Consider the following 22,984-nt stretch of genomic DNA (forward strand, 5'->3'; position numbering starts at 1 on the left):
CGGGCACTTACTTAGCAGGCCATAACCTTTTCATTCCTCCATGACAAGTACACAAACCAGGACCTATCACCCTTGTCTCACACTGCATTCAACCTTTAATGCACAAAATCCTTCTATTGAAACCTGGGCCACAAGTGCTCCATTCATGGCTCCATCCCTCTAAACCAGATAGCTGGCATAGCTAAAGTACTTAATATTGACAGTTAAGTGGAATTAAAATTACATTTCCAATGCTGTAGAAATTCTGGGTTCTATTTATAATACTGTTGATCAGTTGTACTGGGCTGGCTTGCAGCCCATATCCTATAATACCCATAAAGGTACTCCTGTGCAATGCAGTTGCAAGAAATGCAAATGCGTACTTGGATGAGTTCAGGTATGCAGTTGGTATGACAATGGGGATCCACAGTATGGTCCCCAATATACAGACATGTGAATTATTATATATACTGTGGAGGGAGTGTCAGAATTTATGGTTCTGTGATTACTGCCAGACAGCGTATAATGTGATCAATATGCCTAATCTAATAGTACTAGTGGGGCAGAGGTTGGTGTGCACTGGCTAACAATGGTGTCACCAATACGTGATAAAGCAGTGCACAAGTCCGTTTATTGAGGCGATACAAAAGTAGATCCAGATGTGGGGTGTGATGCATGGAAGCAGTAGCACAATCATAGGTCGATAGGTTCATAAGTGAAGAGGTGAATAGGTTCATAGGTAGGTACTAGGCTATCGGCCCTGAGGCCTATACAAGCCCAGTCAAAAAGGTACCCTGGCTTTTGCCACCCAAGAAAATTATTTTCCTGTGCCACTGTCGAGCAGAGACACAGAGGTGATCCCCGGGGTGAATTTCCTATTTCTCATCCAATCTTCAAGATTTTTCTTGAAGAGTGCTAATGAGGAGCTTTGTTTGATATAGATAGGTAGTTTATTCCAGAGTATGGGAAGTCTCTGGGACAGGAATCTATCCCTCCTGCATGTTCTGTTTATTGTGGTGACAAGGTTTAGGTCGCTAGAGCGTGTAGCTCGGAAGGATTGGGATTTCTTTAAGTGGAGCATGTCCAGCAGCTCTGGGTTTGACATAGCTTTGTGTGTTAGGCAGAGATCACCTCTAAGTAGGCGATATGCGATGGAGTAAAGCTGGAGTTTTTTGAGACGGTCTGTGTAGGGCATCTGTTTGAGGCCAGTAATCCTCTTTGTGAGGTATTTCTGCGGCCTTTCCAGTTGTTGTAGAAGTCTTGTGAGGTACATACCAAAAGGGGCATTGTACTCTATAATGGGTCTAATGAGTGATGAGTAGAGGGGAACAATGACCTCTTTTTTTCTGGATGAGAAACCTTTTGTGATGAGGTGTGCCACGTACAAAGATTTCCTGACTACTGTGGTGATGTGATTATCAAAGGGGAGACTACTGTCCACCTGTGTCACAAGGTCTCTTATCACACTTTCGGTGTTAAGTATACTACCGCCTATGTTGTAATTCATGGGTACAAAAATTTTACCAAAGGGGATGACAATACACTTTTTGGCATTGAGCTTGAGACCATGGCTTTGACACCAATCATCTGTCTCAGTGAGGCCCTTTTGTAGGATGTCCACATCGTTAGGAGTTTCGATTATGGCTCCTAATTTGCAGTCATCTGTGAACATCGTTAGCCAAAGACCTTCTGTGTTAGCCTGTACTTCAGAGAAGTAAATACCAAACAGGAGAGGACCCAGGACTGAACCCTGTGGTACTCCACTTGTCAGTGGTCTGAAGTCGGATTTGGAGTCTGCTACTTTCACAGTGTGGGTTCTGTCAGTGAGCCAGTTGGCAACCCATCTTGTGACATAGGGATTTATACCTAGTTTAGTTAGTTTATCTATAATTCCAGAGTGGGGGTTGGTGTCGAAAGCCTTGGCAAGATCTAGATAGGCTGTGTGAACCACCTTACCCTTGTCTACGGCTTTGGTGACTGCTTCAAAGAAGTCTATCAGGTTTAGGAGACATGATCTGCCTTTTACAAACCCGAACTGGGTGGGATCCAGAGTTTGGAGATTACCAATGTCTTTGTTTATAAGTTCCATGATGATACATTCCATGGCCTTGCAGACCAGGCTCGTCAGGCTAATGGGGCAGTAGTTCCCGGGGTCCGTGGTGGCTCCCCCCTTGTGGAGTGGGATAACCTTTGCTGTGCGCCATTCAGCAGGCTCAAAGCCTGAGGTGAGGCTATGATTGAACATGGTACTTAGGTGGGGTGCCAGTTCATTCTGTAGTTCATGTAGAACGCAGCCTGGAATGTTGTCTGGTCCCATGGATGCTGTGTTCTTGGCTTGGAGAGTGTGTTTTTTACCTATGCAGCCGTGATTACAGGGACTTTGCATTCTGCCAGTATAGAGATGGGCTCTTTAGGGGGTGAGAGGGGGGTAAAGTTAGCACTGAACCTATCTGCCAGGATGTTGGCAATATCAGTTGGTTCTGTACATTTAGTGAAATTGTGCTGTAACTCCGAGCAGATCTGAGTGTTGCCATTGAGATTCTTGACATAGCTATAGAATGCTTTATGGTTGTCTTTAGAATCAGTGGTGATTTTGTTTTCATAACTAGCTTTGGAGGATTTTATCAGGGATCGCAGCTTCTTACTGAGGCTGACCAGGGAGTGCCTCCACTCGTGGAATTTTACTCTCTTTTGCAAGAGTTTCTTCTTTCTGTTGTACAGTTTGTTTATGGCAGGAGACCACCAGATTGGCTTCCTTTTTTTTGAGGATAGCGTCTTGGTTCTGTTTGGGATAGCACGATCCATGCACTCATGTATGTGCTTATAGAGTGCAATTGTGTAGGATTCAGTAGTCGTAACTGTATTGTCCATGGGTGTCATGAAGTTCAACACTTCTGCCTTAAGAAGCATGAAGCTGGCTTTGTAGAATTTTTTACCATGGTTTCCTTAATGGGGGGTGGAGGCAGGATGTGGATATCTAGGGTAATTAGCTTATGGTCGGATTGGACCAATGAGGTGTTAACTTCAGGTGTGGAATACCGGTCACTCATATTGGTAATGACTAGATCTAGGATATTGTTGCCCCTGGTGGGGGTGTGGATAAGTTGATCCAGGGCATTGGAGTTTATGAATTCCAGAAAGCGTTGAGTGAAGGAGTTGGTACATGAGTAGTTTTCCCAGTTAATGGTGGGGTAGTTGAAATCGCCCATTATTAGGGTGTTTGGTTGAACCCTAATATTTTCCAGTACATCAAGAAAAGAGGAGTGGGAATCCTGGGGCATGGTGGGTGATCTACAAGTTATAATTTGGATTGCAGTTTTGCCCAGAGTTAGTTGCACTTGGATAACCTCGGCTGCATTATGCTGAGCAACTATCCTGGAGGTGTGGATATCCTTAATGAATATGGACACATCTCCACCTTTGGTGTTCCAGTCCAGGTTACATGGTCGAAAAATGTGGTATGAGTTATAGCCTGGTAGTGCAGGGGTGCTCTCTGGAGCCTTGAACCAGGTCTCAGTCACTGCACAGATATCGATGTTCTTCATTTTAAGGAGTGCCTCGAGTGAGTGCATTTTGAGATTTAGACTTCTAGCATTGAGTAGCATCACCCTCAGTTTTTGCTTTCCTGTTCCTGTTACGGTGGTGAATTTGTCATTTGAACCTTGCCTAAAAAAGGCACTATAGGGGCGGCAAGAACCTTAGCCAGTATCCGGAATCCCAGGGGTGACAGGTGCAGGCCATCTCTGGCAATGCATCATGGTCTGTCGACCATGTCATCCCAGGCAGACAGATACTGGATCCCTTTAGAATGGCACCAGAAGCTTAGCCAATTGTTGAAGTCAATCATTTTGTCCTTGTACTGTCATCATTCTGGGTGATGGCAGAATGCTACTCAGGGCTAGGGTCATACCTGCCTGGGCTACAAGATTGGTGAGCTCTTCCATGTCTCTTTTCATGTAGTCCAGGGAGGTGCATCTCAGGCCATTCACACCAACATGGACAATGACAGAGTCATATTTGTACTTGTTGTGGAGTGACCTGAGTGCGTGGGTTATGTGGTGGATCCTGGCACCCGACAGGCAGCTGACAGTAACCTTCTCCTTGTTTAGCCTGGTGAGTGGGACATCAGTGTGCCTGACTATAGAGTTGCCTAAGACTAGTGTGTTGGGTATGTTGTTTTGCCTTATTGGCTGTGGTTGAGTGGCACACTGAGTCTGCGGGCTATGTGTCATTTGGGTTGTGTTGGGGGGTGGAGGTTGCTTGTATTTCTGCTTTGGTGGTCTCTGTTGCTTGAGTAGATTATTATTGAGAGCCTCTGTGAATGTTTTTGTGTTTCTATGTGTGGATTTTGGTGGTGTAGATTTAGTGAGACTATGTGATGAGTGTGGTGTGGTGCAAGTGTTTACCTTCTCCTCTTGACTGTCAAGTTCAGTCTTGATTGGAGAGAGCTTTACCTCCAGTTTGGCTAGATAAGTGCATCTCTCACAGGTTGTAGTGTTGGGTGGTAGGAGGAGAGGGTTGTCTGTGTACAAGAGGCAATTTCTACATTGCCCCAAGATGCCCAGATTCATCAGATAGACAGGAGAGAACACTGGGAGCTGACCCTTGGACATGCCTGAATAAAAAAACTATATTCCTCTAGATAAGTGAGGAAAGTGAGTACAAGAGCTGTTTTTCTCTAAGCAAGTGAGGAAAGTAAGTACCAAAACTGTTTTCCTCTAGGTAATGAGGAAGGTTGAGTGCTGTAGTAATTAGTAGGTTATTTAGTGCTTACAAGTTCTGAACAAGTGCTGATCACGAATAAGCACATTCAAGTGCTAAAAGTAAGAATCTGTATCTGGACTAAACTAGTTACAGGAAAGGGGGGAAACAAGTGAAATGTGGGCTTTTAAATCAGAAAGTCGAGAGAGATGGAAAAACTGCCCAAACGGCCAATAACTACAATTTCTGGGCCAGAACCACTCCTTATGTGGTAGATAGGTTACCTAGTGCTTACCACTCCCACTGATAAGCTAGAAGGCTTCCCTCCAACACAGAAAGCTTGGGGGGGGGGGGGCTCAGAAGCTTACATACAGTCCTGGATGCAGTAAATCTGAATCTGGACTACACTAGTTACAGGAAAGGTAATTTTGTTATATATATATACAGAAAAGTAGCTAAAACAGCAGTCAAAACAATTCAAATACTAAGATACCTGTCCTAAAGGGCCATTTAGGAATAGCTGCTTTATCCCATTAAGTGTTCAGAATACCCTTACCATGATTTTTATTTCCCATCTATGAAATGAATGTTTCTAGGGTTCTATTGTTGAGTAATGAAAGAGGACCCTGTTACAGGACGGGGCATTTTGGCACTGTCTCTGTCTATTAGTAGTACAGGGGGCAGTCATGGGGCAAATGTCCTTACACCCATCCATCGATCTAAGTTATTTTTGAATAGGGACAGGGAAAAGGTTTGTTTTACCCACCCTTCTGTTGTTGTTTTATAAGGCTGTGTTTGCCCTCCACCCCTTATGATTATCTGATTTCAAAAGTCCTTCCCTTTCCTCTTTCATTGCTATTGACTGTTGTATAAGCTATTTATGTACTCTTTCCATCCATTGTTTTCCATAGATCAGTGACACTGTGTCCACCCAGCAAACCAGTATTGGTCTTAAGTAAACCTACTTTACTACATTCTGCTCACTTTCCTGGAGCTGAGTAAAGCTTGCAGTCCTAGCTTGCATTCCAGAAGTGTTTTACTTGTATCCAAAGTTAAGAACGTTTGATTGCTAAATCGCACTTAAGTTAATTTGAGCAATCACTTTTGTTTACTGCTTTTATGCATACATTTCACTGAATTTTTTTAAAATGACTTTTCCTCTCACTGTTACTATCTTGAAATTGTGTACAAGGGGTTTCCATCTAGTTAAGTGGTTTGTGTTAACACTGCGCTTGTGGGTCTCTTCTACAGTGTTTTTACAGTACAAGACGAGGACTGGGTTTATTCATCTTGTGCCAGGAAGTGTTTGCCTGGTTTATTTAAGTTTTGAAATATACAAAAGGACTCTTAGTGTAGTCATTATATTGGCTAGAGGTCTCATTATTTAGTTTTTTGTGTGCTGCTATAAATTTTGCACGTTTGCATGAGTTAGTGCCCTTTACAGTAGGAAACACCTAGAAAGAAAATTTTATCTGTAGAACAATCCATAAAACCATAATTTGTAAAGCAGCAATATAGTGCAATTACATTATTGTCTGACAAATTTACAGCAGCTGAGAGCTGAGTAGCAATATCGAGAGATTTAGTAGAATTCTGTATTGTGTAAACATTAAAGTTAGTAGCATTTGTTACAGTTTGGCCTAATCTGTCCCAATAAAGAACTCTTATTAGTCTGCACAAAACAAAGCACCCTTAATGGCCTTCTAACCTCAATACACCACCCCCTTGTAGTTCACAAATTAAAGTACTGCACAGTAGGGATATGCAATTTTCTAACTTCCCTGTAAGCCAGTTTGGTGGATATAGGCATCTTGAGACAATGTAGCAATTGTATCATGTTTACTGACAACCACTTAATCCTTAAAGAAACAAACACAGTATGTGAGAGGTGTACTTACACAATGACACAGGAGGCTAAACTCTCGCATACAAGTTGATATCAGATTGTCAAAACCATGCACACAGTACCCACCTTACTTACCACACAACACACACATGGACTAATGTATGCTGAGGCACTTAAAAGCAATCTTCCTGAACAACAAGTATTGCTTAGACCATCCGCTGTCAAAGCTATGCTTCAAAGGCACTTTAAAAAATAACGCCTAACGCAACACATATTGTTACTTTCAGTGGAGCCCCAAACACTAAACCCCTAAGACAAGCAAGCACACTTCTCAGAAGTCTCATCATAGGATCATAAAATATTCTGATGCCCCTCTAACCATACTGAGCAAGGAGACGATAGCAGGTAGTTGCTTATGCAAGTATATGTGCCCAACAAAAATATTGGCAAAGTCCTCTATAGCTACTCAGTGGCAAATACCTGGAATAAACTACTACTTAGTGTTAGATTGATCCCAAGCCCTAACTCTTTTAAAATAGCACTAAAGCATACCCTTCGTAAGTCATGGTCATGCTTATGCAATCACCCAACTTAACCCTATCTTTTCCTCCTCTTATACTCCTCTGATACTCTTGCAGCAACCATCTCTGCTCTCTCTCTTACAAATCTGCTAATAGTCAATTTTTCTTACAACCTACAGCACTGTAGACGTGGATAGTGATCTGTCTCTTGGAATTATCTCCTGTATATAGTTCATAGGTTCATAGGTTGGTACTAGGCTATCAGCCCTAGGGCCTATACAAGCCTAGACATAACAATTCCCTGGCTATTTCTTCCCACATTATTTACTTTCCTGGACCCCTGTCTGGCAGGGCGACTGACGTGATCCCTGGGGTGAATTTCCTTTCTCCCATCCAATCGTCAAGGTTCCTCTTGAAGAGGTTCAAAGAGGCACTCTGCTTGACATGTATGGGTAATCTATTCCAGAGTCTGGGGAGTCTCTGGGTCAGGAACCTATCCCTCCAGCATGTTTTGTTTATTGTGATGACAAGGTTTAGATCCCTGGAGCGTGTAGCTTTGAGGGATTGGGATTTCTTTAAGTGTAGCATGTCCAACAGCTCTGGGTTTGACATGGCCTTGTATGTTAAGCAGAGATCACCTCTGAGTAGACGATATGCAACAGAGTATAGCTGGAGTTTTTTTAAGGTGGTCAGCGTAGGGCATCTGCTTTAGGCCTGTGATTCTTTTAGTGAGGTATTTCTGAGGCCTTTCTAGCTGTTGCAGATGTCTTGAGAGGTACATACCAAATGGGGCGTTGTATTCTATAATGGGTCTAATGAGGGATGAGTACAGTGGGACAATGACCTCCTTTTTTCTGGATGAAAAGCCCTTCGTGATGAGGTGTGCCACATAGAAGGATTTCCTGACTGTTGTGGCGATGTGGTTATCGAAGGTGAGACCACTGTCCACCTGTGTCCCTAAGTCTCTTATCACACTTTCTGTGTTTAGTGTACTGCCACCTATATGGTAATTCATGGATACATGTTTTTCCCAAAGGGGATAACAATACATTTCTTGGCATTGAGCTTGAGCCCATGGCTCTGGCACCAAGCATCTGTTTCTGTAAGGCCCTTTTGTAGAGTATCCACATCATTTGGGATTCAATAATGGCTCCCAGTTTGCAGTCATCTGCAAACTTTGTTAGCCAGAGTCCCTTAGTGTTGACCTGTACTTCAGAGAAGTAGATGCCAAACAAGAGCGGCCCCAGGACTGAACCCTGAGGTACTCCACTTGTCACTTGTCTGGAGCTGGATTTGGAGTCGGCTACTTTTACAGTGTGGGTTCTATCAGTAAGCCATTTAGCAACCCATTGGGTGACATAGGAATTAATGCCCAACTTAGTAAGTTTATCTATGATTCTAGAGTGGGGGATGGTGTCAAAGGCTTTGGCAAGGTCTAGATAGGCTGTGTGGACCACCTTACCCTTGTCCATGGCTCTGGAGACTGATTCAAAGAAGTCAATCAGGTTCAGGAGACAAGATCAGCCCTTCACAAACCCAAACTGGGTGGGGTCCAGGGTTTGAAGGTTGCCAATGTCTTTGTTTATAAGTTCCATGATAATACGCTCCATGGCCTTGCAGATAAGGCTTGTCAGACTGATGGGATGGTAGTTTCTGGGATCCAAGGTGGATCCCCCCTTGTGGATTGGGATAACTGTAGCTCTACACCACTCAGTGGGCATGAAACCTGAGGTGAGGCTATGATTAAACATGACACTTAGGTGAGGTGCCAGTTCATATTGTAGTTCATGTAGTACACAGCCCAGGATGTCATCTGGTCCCATGGATGCTGTATTCTTGGCTTTAGAGAGTGCGTTTTGTACATGTGTGGCCATTATTACTGGAATTTAGCAATCTTCCGGTATTGAGATGGGCCATTTAGGGGGTGAGAGGGGGGTGAAGTTGGCACTGAATCGATCTGCCAGGATATTGGCAATATCCTTCGGATCAGTATATTTAATGCCATTCTGTTTTTAGCTCAGAGCAGATCTGAGCATTGCCATTTAGATTCTTGACATAGTTATAGAATGCTTTGTGGTTGTCTTTGGAATCTTTGGCAATTTTATTTTCGTAACTAGCTTTGGAGGATTTTATGAGGCATCTCAGTTTCTTACTGAGGCTAGTAAGGGAGTTTTTTTGCATCCTGGGATTTTCCTCTTTTCTGCAAAAGTTTCTTCCTTTTGTTGTAAAGTTTGTTTATGGCAGGGGACCACCAGATTGGCTTCCTTTTTTGGATGAGAGCATTTTGGTTCTATTTGGGATGGCACGATTCATGCATGAGTGGATGTGCTCGTACAGTGCCTTAGTGTAGGATTCAGCAGTTGAACTTTCAGTTCCCGTCTGCATGGGTGTCATGAAGTTTGTCACTTCTGACTTGAGTAGCATGAAGTTGGCTTTGGAGAAGTTTTTATGGTGGTTTCTTTACTGGGGGGTGGGGGTGGGATGTGGATGTTAACGGTGATTAGCTTATGGTCAGACCTGACTAACGAGGGGGTGACCATAGGTATGGAGCATTGATTTCCCATGTTGGTAATGACCAGGTCTAGGATATTGGAGCCCCTGGTGGGACTATGGATTAGTTGATCCAGGGCGTTGGAATTTATGAATTCCAAGAACCGTTGTGCAAAGGTGTTGGGGCATGAGTAGTTTTCCCAGTTAATGGCAGGGTAGTTAAAATCACCCAGTATTAGGGTGTCTGGTTCTATCTTAATATTTTCCAGTATGTTTAGAAAGGTGTAGTGAGAATCTTGGGGTATGGTGGGTGATATGTAGCAAGCTACAATTTGGATTGCAGTCTTACCTAGTGTTAGTTGCACTTGGAGAATTTCAGACACATTGTGTTGGCCAACTAGCCTGGTGGTGTGAATATCCTTGGTGAATATTGACACTCCTCCACCTTTAGTGTTTCGGTCCTGGTTTGGTGGCCGAAAAGTGTGGTAAGAGTTGTAGCCTGGTATTGCAGGGGTGCTCTCTGGAGCCTTGAACCAGGTCTCAGTTACTGCACAGATATCGATGTTCTCCATTTTTAGGAGTGCCTCGAGAGAGTGCATTTTGAGGTTTAGACTTCTAGCATTGAGTAGCATTACCTTCAGATTTTGCATGCTTGTACCTGTTACGGTGGTGGTTTTGTACTTTGGAATTATCTCCTGTATATAGTGTACATTTCTAATTTATTTGTTTAGTTTATTTTGCATGTGTGTGACCATTTTTTAGTTTTTCTTCTTCGCTGAAGGTTGGGTGTCGGTCTGGCAACTTGGCACCATAAAAATCTACTGCCAATCATTAGCAGACCGGAGTTCCGCTGTGGCGACCCCTAATCGGGAAAAGCCGAAAAGACAAACTTCTTAGTACTGTATGTAACTTTTGAACTCTAGTATGCTTTAAGTCACTGTACATGTTCTATCATGTTTTGTTTGTTTCTCTGACTGTTTTGTCATATTTGTTAACTCTAAATGTTTTTGTTTACTCTATCATTTGATTACTTTTGTTACATGTACAACTTGCAGCTTTTCTCCAAGGGCCTCTGCTGAAAAAGGGCTGCCGCCTAGTTGGACTGACCCAGTTAACAAATGACAAATAAATAAATAATCTGGAGCCAGGATACACCAAATCATAGGCAAACTCAAGTCATTATGCCGCAGGTACCAGTATGATTCCATCATAGTCCATGTAGGTGTAATTGGCCTGAGATGCACCTCCCTGAGCTATAGTAAGAGAGAGACATTACAGAGCTTTCAGACTATGTACCTCAGGCTGGTATGACCATAGCACTGACCAGCATATTACCATCATTGACAATGATGCCACAATATAAGCCCCTAACCCTGTGAAACTCTGCTACTGACTGCCCTTTTTGTGGAAGTAGCTTCTCCTGTCTTGACTTCCTGTGTCCTATCTGTGCACCAGTTGTCAATCCAACAGATAACGTCAGGATTATTCCTAATTTAGGAAGCTTTCATACAATGCCTGAGTGGAATATTATGTCAAAAGCTTTGGCCAGGTCTAGGTAGGCAGTTTGTCCCATCTGCTTTTGTCCATTGCTTTGCAGTGGCAGCTGGTGGCTTCAAATCAAAGGGGGACTGCAGGAGACATATGAAAGGGTGGGGCCAATGGGAAGGGGTGTGGCCAACCAGAAAGGATGGGGCTATGCTAAACACCGCAAAAACTGGGACTTTAATTAAATACCCTGCCTGGGTGCCAAACCATCATTAGAATAGTCCAATCAAGACAAAATGAAGTGTAGAAGAAAAAATATTTCAATGCATTGGCTACATGACAGTTTACTTAATATCTAGATGGAAACAAAACAGTTGTGAGGCATGAAAAAATAAATTACTTTTTAACTACATTACTGGAATGCCAGTCAAAATCAAGTATAAAAAACAAGCAGCACTCAACTCAAACCACTTCTCCTTGCACTGCAGTTCTAATTATAATTTATATTCAGCTTTATAAAAGTACCAAGTAACATGCTGAAAGTAGCAATCTCTGTGATACCCCCAGTTGTAAAAATGTTTCTTATCCAAAAAAGACCTGCTGCGTGACAAAAACTATCTACTTGTTTCATGGGGAAAACATGATCAAAGTAAAAAATGAACAGCAAACAAGAAACAAGCACAAGATAAATTGCTTAAAGGATTACTGCACAAGTTATGGAACACACATGATAGATTGGAATTCTGTTTAGTTTACAGTTAAAGCCTGCAAAGATGACTGCAAGTCTCCAACAAATGTAATGAACTTCTTAAAATGCTGTAATCCTGTCCTTTATTACAAATACTGTCATATGCAGTTCAATACCAAGGCTTATACGCAATCTAGTTATGTAAATATTCTCTGCATGGCAACAACAAAAAGGCTTTCAATGTTGGTAATTCTTTCACAGTATGCTTATTAAAGCTTACTTGTATCTTACAGTCTCAGACAAGCTTACCTGATGGTCATTAAAGCATTGTTAGTTAAACACAGACCAACAGGTACTGCAACAACATGCATTTTCTGAATAATAAGTATAAATCAACAGTATAAAAATATGACAGAAAACCACAACATTCTGCAAAATCAAGGACAGAGGAAAAGCCACTGTAGTACTTGTGTCTACCTTGGATGGGAGGATATTCTGCACACTTATATCTTATATCTTGAACCTGTCAAAGAAGGGATACTTTTTTAATATTAATACTTTTAACTTGAGCAGCTGACAAAATAAGAGAATCTGCATGCATTCCTGAAATTAAAAGTAATCTATTACTCTGATCATTACAGTTATTTATTAATTGTAAATCCTCCACATTTTCTTCCAAATTTTCCATTTTGCAGAGGGACTATTAGGAGAGAGCAACATTCTGAGCCAAAATTGGGAACAGTTGAGAGGTTTAGATATACCTAATTCTATAAAGTGATTTATTTGCTCATACCTCTCAACATCTTAACTTAGGAAATCTGCACAAGGCCAAATATATTGGGGGAACATGCAAACAGTACTAACAATTGCTCTTGTATAAACTTAGACAGTTGGCAGAATAACAGGTCTTGCTTTAGCATGCATTTTTCTGAAGGGTATGAAGTCTGAAACGCAATGTCTGTCATTATTTAGTGACTTCATTCCTAAATGATTTGCCAGAAAACCACAAATGTTATGAGGAATAAACCAAAAAATAAGAAGCAAAAATCTATTCATTCTGCAAAAATCTGGACAGTTGAGAGGTATAGTTCAGCCAGGGCTGAGTTTGCCATCCTTCCTGCTCACAAAATCACAGTCGAATGGGGCTTCCCCCTGCAGCAATTCCAATGTCCCATTACTTGGCTATTTCACCCCATTTACTATAAACTCTGTAATGTGCATACTGCTTTACTTCTATGATGATTTGTATTTCATTTAAAAGTTTTATTTTACATTTTACAGCACAAACACTAATAGACATCTGTTAAACAAAGCAATGCAATTTCACAATGAAAATATACTTAGCATTAAAACTTCTCTGGCCTTGAAACTCACATTTATTGAAACAGCATCGAAACCCACATTCAAAGAAAATACATCTGGCCAGTGGCAGATAAAGATTAACTCTGGGCTGTTTTCAAATCATAGGCCCCTTGCACAGGAAACGTACATGTGTTCTTTGATATACCTTCCTGATTGTATTAAATTATATTCCTTATATAATACAGTATGGTTGTTATAGGGCATTTTAAATTTATTGTTTTGAACATTTTTCCTTTCTTATTTGCAATAGTGATGGACAGGTTGACAGACGAGATCAGACAGGAGTCCCCATGGACTATGATGTTTGCAGATGACATTGTGATCTGTAGTGAGAGTAGGGAACAGGTGAAGAAGACCCTGGAGAGGTGGAGATATGCTCTAGAGAGAAGAGGAATGAAGGTCAGCAGGACTAAGACAGAATATATGTGTGTGAATGAGAGGGAGGATAGAGGAATGGTGAGGATGCAGGGAGTAGAGGTGGCGAAGGTGGATGAGTTTAAATACTTGGGATCAACAGTTCAGAGTAATGGTGAGTGTGGAAGAGAGGTGAAGAAGAGAGTACAGGCAGGATGGAGTGGGTGGAGAAGAGTGTAAGGAGTGATTTGTGACAGACGAGTACCAGTAAGAGTGAAAGGGAAGGTCCACAAGAGGGTAGTGAGACCAGCTATGTTATATGGGTTGGAGACAGTGGCATTGACAAAAAGGCAGGAGTCAGAGCTGGACGTGGCAGAGTTAAAGATGTTAAGATTTGCACTGGGTGTGACGAGGGTGGACAGGATTAGGAATAAGTATATTAGAGGGTCAGCCCAGGTTGGAAGGTTTGGAAACAAAGCCAGAGAGACAAGGCTACGTTGGTTTGGACATGTGCTGAGGAGGGATGCAGAGTATATTGGGAAAAAGATGCTAAGGATGAAGCTGCCAGGTAACAGGAAAAGAGGAAGGCCTAAGATAAGTTTTATGGATGTTTTGAGAGAGGACATGCAGGTGATTGGTGTGACAGAGCAAGATGCAGAGGACAGGAAGAAATGGAAACTGATGATCCACTGTGGTGACCCCTAACGGGAGCAGCCGAAAGAAGAAGATGAAGAAGTTTTGAACATTTTTCCAGTAAACAATGAAGCAAAATGCATGCACCAATAATGACAAAACTGTCCAATTCAGAACATTTCCATCATAAAAGTCTGCTCAAACTTCTACAATCCACCAGTATCAGTAAATATGCACAGTCTCTGCAGAAGTAAAAGTCATCTAAATAATTCCACATTAAAGAGATCTGAAACTAATGAAGAGGTTGCTGCTTATCAAACAACTTTATATTTCATTGTTTCATCTACAAATAAAGTGCCTGTTGCTCTTGAGAAATAAATTGCCTGTGCTACATTAAAAATGATAAGCTAGTAATATTGCAATAGGGAATAGATGGCAAACTGATAACCGGTTTATCGTTACTAGGTATCTCCACCAAAGAGGACATTCTCAGAACTGCAGCATCCACCCCCTTTAAAAGTACAACACAGTACAGTATCAGTAATGCATATATATACTGTCAGAGTAGAACCCACAGTCTTCTGCATCAAAAGTAAGAACACTACCTGTTGTGCTATTAACAATGCAAGCAGACATAGCATAAGCAGCACTAAACTTCTCTTCAAGCTCTCAGCTCCTTGTAAAATGCACTCAAGACTCAACTGTATTTCTCAACGTTGAAGCACAGGAAATCTGGAAAAAGCCAAAATGTATTGGGGGGGGACAAAAGCCCCAAAACTAGGAACACATTTGCATAATATTGGAACGTTGCTAGAATAAAATGCTGTGTTACCACCATGCATTTCACTGCTAAGCCTTGGACCCAGGACCCTGTGCACTATAGTCAGAGCAACATACCACTATTCCAAATCAGCTGTTTCTTGAAAGACAGACTGAAACTTAAATTGCTGTCATTTAGTGAATTCAGTTCTCACCATAGCTCTCAACGTCTTTGCTCAAAACACCTAGACAAAACCAATAATGGGGGAATACAGCCCCCAAACATATTAATTGAATTCAGTTCTCACCATAGCTCTCAACCTGTTAGCACAAACAATCTGGGCAAAACTAATAATGGGGGAACACAGCCCCAAAAATAGGGACAAATTTCAAATATTGATCTTATAAACAGAAACTTGCTAGAATAAAAGGCTTTGTGTTGCCATGTACTTTCTGAAGAATATGAAGTCTGAAATTCAAAAGTCTGTCATTATTTAGTGAATTCAAAATCCAGAAAAAACACAGATTTTATGAGGAACAGAGCAAAAAATATGAGGCAAAATTTCAGAAGTGGTAGTGGGTAGGGAATTCAAGTTCTTGCTATCTACTCCCAAGGTACAAGGTTTGAGTTTAGCCTTCAGGTATATTTCCTGCCTTCTTTCTAGTTACTGGGGCATTTTACACACACACACACACACACACACACACATACGCACACACCCACACCCTTCTGCTAGTTAGTATAAACAAAGTACCTGCAAAAAGTTTCAGTGCAAAACCTGCAGCTGCTTCATTATTTCCAGCCAGCCAAGCTCCAATTTCAAAATGAAAGCCCCACAAGAAAGGCAAAGTCCTGTCTTTCCAGCGAGAGCAGGCTCCAGCCTGCATACATTGCAGTCTGATCCCCTTCCAGTCTATGCAGTTGTAAATGCATAGACTTCTGGGATCTTTGCTGTTGCAGGCTGTCTTCCTAATCCAGACTGTCTCACCAGCAGTCTGGATTCTGTGCAGATGCTCTGGACTGGTTCAGTAGCAGTCCGGACTGGGGAAATGCTGCGAGTATGCATGCGTGAGTTCCGAGACTTTGGAAATGCCGTGAGTACACATGCGTGAGTTCCAGGACTTGCGTTTGTTTTTTATTTTTTCTTTCTTTTGTAGAGCTGGGAGGGCTGCAGTTCTGCCGCCCAATAGCACGAGGTGCCCCTGTTGCTTTGGTGTGTCTTTCAAAAAATTCCACCAGGTTAAGTAAGCATGACCTGCTTTTGTTGGAACCATACTGGGACTGGTCCATTGTTTGGAGGTTTCCTATGTCCTTAATTCCATAATAAGTCTTTCTGTACATATGAGCCCGGTCACATTTATTGGGGGCATAGTTACTTGGGTCTGCGGATGGCACACCCCTGTGCAGGGGGTATGACTGTCATTGTCCTCTGTTTGTTTGGTACAAAGCCCTTTTCGAGACTGAGGCTGAACAGAATTCTTAGAGGCATAGATAAGTCATACTTCATGCTATCTAGGCTACATCCAGAGATATTGTCAGTACTTTTGGCTTTTGAGAGAGCTTTCAGGACTTGGTCATGAGTGGTAGCTGGAGGCATATTGGATTTTGTTATTACTTGTCAGATTTTCAGGTGTTTGAGGGCATGAAGTTGGAGATGAATTTATCAGTCAGCAGGTTTGCTGTATCTTTAATTCAGTATAGGTGGCGTCATTCATAATCAGTTCAATGCACAGCTGTATGCCACTTTTGAGATTACAAACATAGCTGAATAAGTCTTGTGATTGTCCTTGGCCTGTGTGGCTGTGTCTGCCTTACATTTAGTCTTGATGGTTTTAATTAGATTCCTGCATGTTTTATTTAATTTAATGATGGGCTTTCTAACATATTGGATGTCGCACTTTTTATTTTTGGCCACAAGCTTCTTCCTTTTGTTATAAAGCTTGGGATAATGTGGTTCTAACAGGGAGGTTTGTTTTTAGATTTGCTCTGTGCTTGTTTCTAGTGGGTACAGCTGCTTCCCTGCAGTTATTTACATGCAGATATAAGTTAACGGTGTACACTACTGCATAAGCAGTAGAGTTTTCTGGGTTTTGAGGAATTTGAAACTTGACAGGGTATTGCTTAGAAGTCAGAGGTTTGCCTTGGAGAAATTTCTAAAAGTTCCAGAGACAGTTTTATTTCAAAGGAGACTGCTTTGTGGTCGGACCTGATGAGTGAGGGTGTTATACACGGGATTGAGCATAATTTCTGCTTATTTGTGGGGACAAAGTCAAAGATGTTGTTTCCCCAAGTGGGTACTCTGACTAGTTGGTCCACAACATTTGTGTTAACAAATTCCAGAAATCTCTAGGTTTGCACACTTGCAGTGGTATATGTTTCCCAGTCTATTGCTGAGCAGTTGAAGTTACCCAGGAAGATGGTATTGGGTTTACTTCTGAGTGACTCCAGTTTGGATAAGTAGGTGCAATGGCATTCCTGGGTTATAGAGGGCATTCTGAAGCTAGTTAGCTAAAATATGGTAAAGGACTTTTCTCGCTGTGAGTTGGACATGAAGAAGATCTAGGGAATCATGCTACATTACCAGCCTTGATAACAGTCTCCTCTAGATGAAGACCGAGACATTGTGCAGAACCAGAGTACTGCTAGTGGACTTAAATGATGTCTCAGTCACTACACAGACATCCATGTCCTCCAAAGAAAAGGGCTTGCAGAGTGGACTTTCTTGATTAGGCTCCTAGCAATGTGGTGACTCCAGGCCAGTTAATTAGCACCCACTACTCTTCTTCACATAGGGAAGCAAGCTTTCATGCATAGTGAGTTTCATACCATTCAAAAATAGTAATAATTACATTTCACAATACAAGTACTCTGTGGATGGACATCCTGCCCATTTCAAAGAAAAGTTAATGAATAATAACAGAGAGTGGCCTAATGGTTAAGGTGTTTGCCTTACAAACACAAGGTGCAGGGTTTGAGTCTCACAAGGGAAAATTGGCTAGCTTAAAATGGCTCACAAGGGTAGTTAGCTTAGTACTAATCTATGAACCTATGAAAAGTATATTATTATCCGATGTTTCTGAATGTGATATAATCTCATGCCCAAGAGTTGGCAATTTACACATCTTAGCTTACAAACTAAGGCTCTTTAATCAGATGTCACTTTGATATCTCTGCACATGGAGGCAGTAATGTAATGGATGTTGAGCTTAATATACATAGTTATGCATGCCACAACATCTCTGTCTATAATGCACTTATATCCCATAACCCAGCACCTAGCATCATTTTATAGCTTAGAGATTCAGAAACCTCATCAAGTGAAAGCTGGTGGGCTGATGGAAATCTGCAGTTTTGCTTTCTGATTTGTATGTAGAAGCCATGCGTCAGATCAAGTGATGAGTATATATTCTCTCTAGCATCAGAAGTATCTTAGTATAACTGGATTTCTCTGTACTGCCTTAAATCACTGAGTGAGTGGAAGGGCATTTTCTATGCATCTATTGTTTTTTTTTTTTTTTTTTATCAGCAATGTCATACTGATGTAGGAAAGCAGGAAATCACTGACATTTCGGTGGCTGTAACCATGTAGATGTCAACACGTATTAAGTTTACCATGTCTGTGTGCAGCCAGACTAGAGCAACAGTTAATAATGGAATTTCCCTAAACACTGTCTTACCTCATTTTTTTCACAGGGAGTGTACATAAACCACTTCCTTGTATTTTCCTAATTAATAATGGACTTTACATGTTGGTTTGTACTTACAGATGTCTACTTACTGTATGTTATCGCAGATGTAAAATACACAGCATTGGTGGTTAATGACAACAGCAAACCTGTAAATGCTATAATGTCCGAGTAATACCAGCAGCTTTTACAGTATCTTTTGGTGAAAATGTCCATGTATACAGTAGAACTTGAAGCAAACATTTGTACAAAATCAGTTGATGATGACAGACGTTTACTTATAATGGCATTTTTTTCCCTAGAAACTAGAACAGTGTAGTTCTGTACTGTATAGTTCTGTAAACCAGAACTACCAGTCCAGGGTCTCTGATTCTGTCCCTCAAAGCACTTTGCTTGCTCACTCAGTGAATCATTTTTGTGCACTTTGACTGTCTTTATTTACTCACTTAAAGGGATAACACTTTCTGCTCTCCAACAGGGATGCAAAGAGTGTAAGATGTCTGTGAGATATGTGAATCTGTGGTTGACTCCTAGTCTGTAGGAAAGGGTCAAACCTTAGGACCCTTTTCATTGTATATCTTAACTCTCTGCTTATATTATGGTGAGCAAAGAACTGTAAAGGGTATTCTACTGCCCTAAAAAGTCCTTTTCCTAGAGACGTTCCCACTATTATTAACCACTCATTGATTTATAAACCATTATGGTAGTCAACATGAGAGATGTAGCGTTTAAGAAATGTAGTAATATTCTACCAGTATTATCCTTTCCTGAAACTGTGAAGAGATATTTTGGGGAGCATTTGGTACATGCAGCACAGTCCTATGAATATCTTCCATTGTTCTGGGTGTGTTGGGGGAAGGGTGTTTTACTCTTCCCCATTCAAATGTATGTTTCAAGAATGTATGTCATAATTTGCTAAATGGCTGAAGGGAAAGGATTTTTTTTTTTGGGAGACAGGCCCTCAGAAAATTAGCCATAAAGTAGATTAAGGGAGAGTATGCTACCTATGGGGCCACTGACACTGCAAAGTTTGAATGAAGAAAGAAATGTTTGCAGGCAGGGCAGATTTTAAATATATATCCAGTTTCAAAGCTGCTCTATGTTGGTAACTTATGAATGGGAGAATGCTTAAACATTTGTATTTTTGAGGATTATCTAACACTTGTTTTGACTGGATGGTGATTTTAAGAGGGGGTTTATTGTTTTTTTTTTTTGATTGGGAGCGGGGTTAAATTCATTCACAGTGTGCTGTTCTCTTTAGTTTTTCTTTATTCAAAATAACCTTCTAGACCGATTAATTCAGACATGAATGAATCAGCTGAGTGAACAGTCACTAAACAGTAAACAGAGGTATAGTTGCTTTTTTTCTACCTACAGTACCGGCACTTATATATGCTGGTATGCACTGAAGACCAATCAGGATCTGCTGATCATGCCCCAAACCTTTGCATGCCAGGCAACTTCCACATTTGTCTCACCTCAGATACACCCCTGAGTCTGGACTTCTAACGGTTCAAGCTAAATTATTATTTTAATTAAAATACAGTAATTCTGTAAGGCCCCAATGACAATTGTGTTGACTTATAACACTAACAGAATAGAAAGCCAAATCTTTCATTTATTTTCTTCATGTAAAAGCTATCCGTTTGCTTATAACATTAGTGGGTTAATATCATTCTCCCTCACAAATGTTCCAACTACCTGACAACCTCTTCCCACCTATGTCTGTATAGCACCTGCCTCCATCAGGCATTCCCCAGAAGTAAACATTAAACGAGCTGTGCTGGTAGAGGATGAAGGACAGGAAAGCTATTGTTTATTGGTGGTAGGAGAAGGGATTAACTGGCTTTACATGTTGTTTTCTTCATCATAAATCTTTGCTTCACATGCTGGTTTAGGAAGGAAGAATATGATTTTGTTGAGTATTTATGCCACCAGACTATTCCCATTTGTTCATGAAGCAATGTTGAGCAAACAGCTTCATTCCCTTGGATCTACTGATTTAAATATTTGGTGGTGCGTCACCTCACAGTAAGATGTTGTCCTGTTCGATTCTCAGCTAAAGCGTCTTCTGTGTGGAGACATGCGTGAATGGGCGTACCTTTGTTGAAGGTTGTGCGTCAGGCCTGGCAAGTCGGTACGTAAAAATCTACTGCCAATCATTAGCGGACCGGAGTTCCTCTGTGGCGATCCCTAACCGGGAAAAGCTGAAAGATACAACATCACAGGAACACACCTCAGTAACCACAAGTTCAGATCCATACGTCATTTAACTGTAGGTATAGCTAAATTCTATTCCAATATGTTTATGCAGTTGCCATCTAGGTAGCATTGTGTTTATTATCTTAACAGTGTTATTTTTTCCTGAATGCTTAAATTAAAAACTGTTTAGTAAGAACAAAACTCTGACATAAATTGTAAAAGTCTCATTTGAAATGTAACAATTCTGTGCACGACTTCTTTCACCAGAGCAAGCAAGCATTGTTCTTTCATATGTGTCTAATGGAATGTGGTCATTTTCTTTTAGATCACGTTGGACTCAAAAGCTGTCCAAAGAGCATTGATGAATGCAAGTCCTGTGAGCCAGACCAATATCTGTCGAACCACATAAAACCTGTCTGCATGGCGTGTGTGAAGTGCAGAGAAGGTAATGATTTGTTTTTCAACATAACCAGGTACACTGAAGGATTAGAGATGATCACCTTGTGTACAAGTTTGTTTCCTACTAAGAAAAATAGGAAATTGTAGAATAGACCTTTTTGTGCCGAATGTAATAACTTCCAGTTTTTGGGTCAGGACTAGATTACTGGGAAAGTGCATTTTAAAAGTTTGCCAACAGTTGGTGAAAAAGGTGAAGAGAAGCCATGCAACATGTCTGTCACTAACAAAACTTGTAGATTAAGATTACTATTGTGAAATTCAGGCTGTGCAAAAGTTTTGAGGTTAAGCTTAATGAACAGCACTAGACCATCACAGACAGTTCTACAACTTTCTACAACCACTTGGAACAAACTTTTAAATTTGACCAAGAAACAGTAGAACATAACATAATTGCATTCAATGACTCATCTTACCCTTGAAAACTCCCACCATAAAGAATAATTGAGAAAATGGCTGCACCAAAGATTGTAACAGTGCATTATGGATGCTGTGTATGTGTAGGCTGCACCAAAGATTGTAACAGTGCATTATGGATGCTGTGTATGTGTAGGCTGCACCAAAGATTGTAACAGTGCATTATGGATGCTGTGTATGTGTAGGCTGCACCAAAGATTGTAACAGTGCATTATGGATGCTGTGTATGTGTAGGCTGCACCAAAGATTGTAACAGTGCATTATGGATGCTGTGTATGTGTAGGCTGCACCAAAGATTATAACAGTGCATTATTGATGCTGCGTATGTGTAGGCTGCACCAAAGATTGTAACATTGCATTATGGATGCTGCATATGTGTACAGTCATCACCCAGACCCTTTTCCTGAGCTTGGTTTCTCAAACATATCCTTTGATTGTAACACTAAATTCAGTCTATAATAATGAAGCATCTGTAAGCATGATCCTGACCTTATAAACTAAGATATAATTGTAAATGAAACATAATGGTTGGGGTTGGGATTGAAGTTGGTTTAAGGAAGTCAGGGTCCAACAATAAATGAGATTCAAAATCTAAGCACCTGGTCTATATAGCCACTAAAGTTAAAGTGTTGTTAGTGCTAGACGTAGTGCTGTTATGGACCAGTAGGGTTGAGTTAATGTTATAAAGCCAGTGAGAATGAAGCTAAAGGATTATTTTAGGAATATTCCTAATCAACAGCTTACCTCTAGCCTCTAAACTGATGGGTAGAACAATATTATGATTAGGTCTGGGATAGGTTTAGACACATATGCATTTATTTCATATGATCGGAGAGGGGGTCCAGGAATCACACCCCACACATTTGGCAGGACAGTGTGGTATCTCATTTGTTACAGTATTTATCTCACATCTTCAGGATCCATTCTTGACCTTTGGTCACCAACAGTACATCTCCAAACTCATAATGCAGGAAAATGACCTTGGCTCCTCTATATTCTTCTCACAATAAACAAAACCCAGCACCACATCATGGCCAACTACCATACTTTCTCCATGACCCCAGCAAACTACGAGGCATATATAAAAAAACTGACAGCCCTCACTATGGAGCTCAGTACTGTCCTCTTGTGTGACTTTAACTACACTTCCATTAGTTGGGAAGCCTATACTACAACAAATTAGTATGCAGAACGATTCCTGCACTTCATTAATGCCAGCTCCTTAAACGAGCTAGTCCAAATCCCAATGAAGTTCTCAAAAGTACTGTCCATGGTTCTCAGCAATATAGCCACCCACTGCTCAGCACCCATAGTTACCAAGTCAGTGGTCAGATCTGACCACCATGCAGGAACATACCTTAAGTGCAAGAGCCACATTAGCTTGTAACTCCTCCAGGTTCAGAG

The 22,984-nt window shown here is 41.1% G+C and overlaps 1 protein-coding gene across 1 annotated transcript in view; it reads left to right on the top strand.

Moving 5' to 3' along the window:
- Positions 1-22,984, top strand: part of LOC122794996 (tumor necrosis factor receptor superfamily member 1B-like) — a 139,304-nt gene that overhangs the window by 20,859 nt on the left and 95,461 nt on the right. Inside the window, exon 3 of the mRNA XM_044063584.1 lies at positions 21,033-21,152. Coding sequence (XP_043919519.1) covers positions 21,033-21,152 — 120 coding nt within the window. The remainder of the gene's footprint in view (positions 1-21,032; positions 21,153-22,984) is intronic.

The sequence above is a fragment of the Protopterus annectens genome, chromosome 2.part1 (assembly GCF_019279795.1).
Source record: "Protopterus annectens isolate FY-2018-M chromosome 2.part1, PAN1.0, whole genome shotgun sequence".
Classification (NCBI taxonomy): Eukaryota; Metazoa; Chordata; order Ceratodontiformes; family Protopteridae; genus Protopterus; species Protopterus annectens.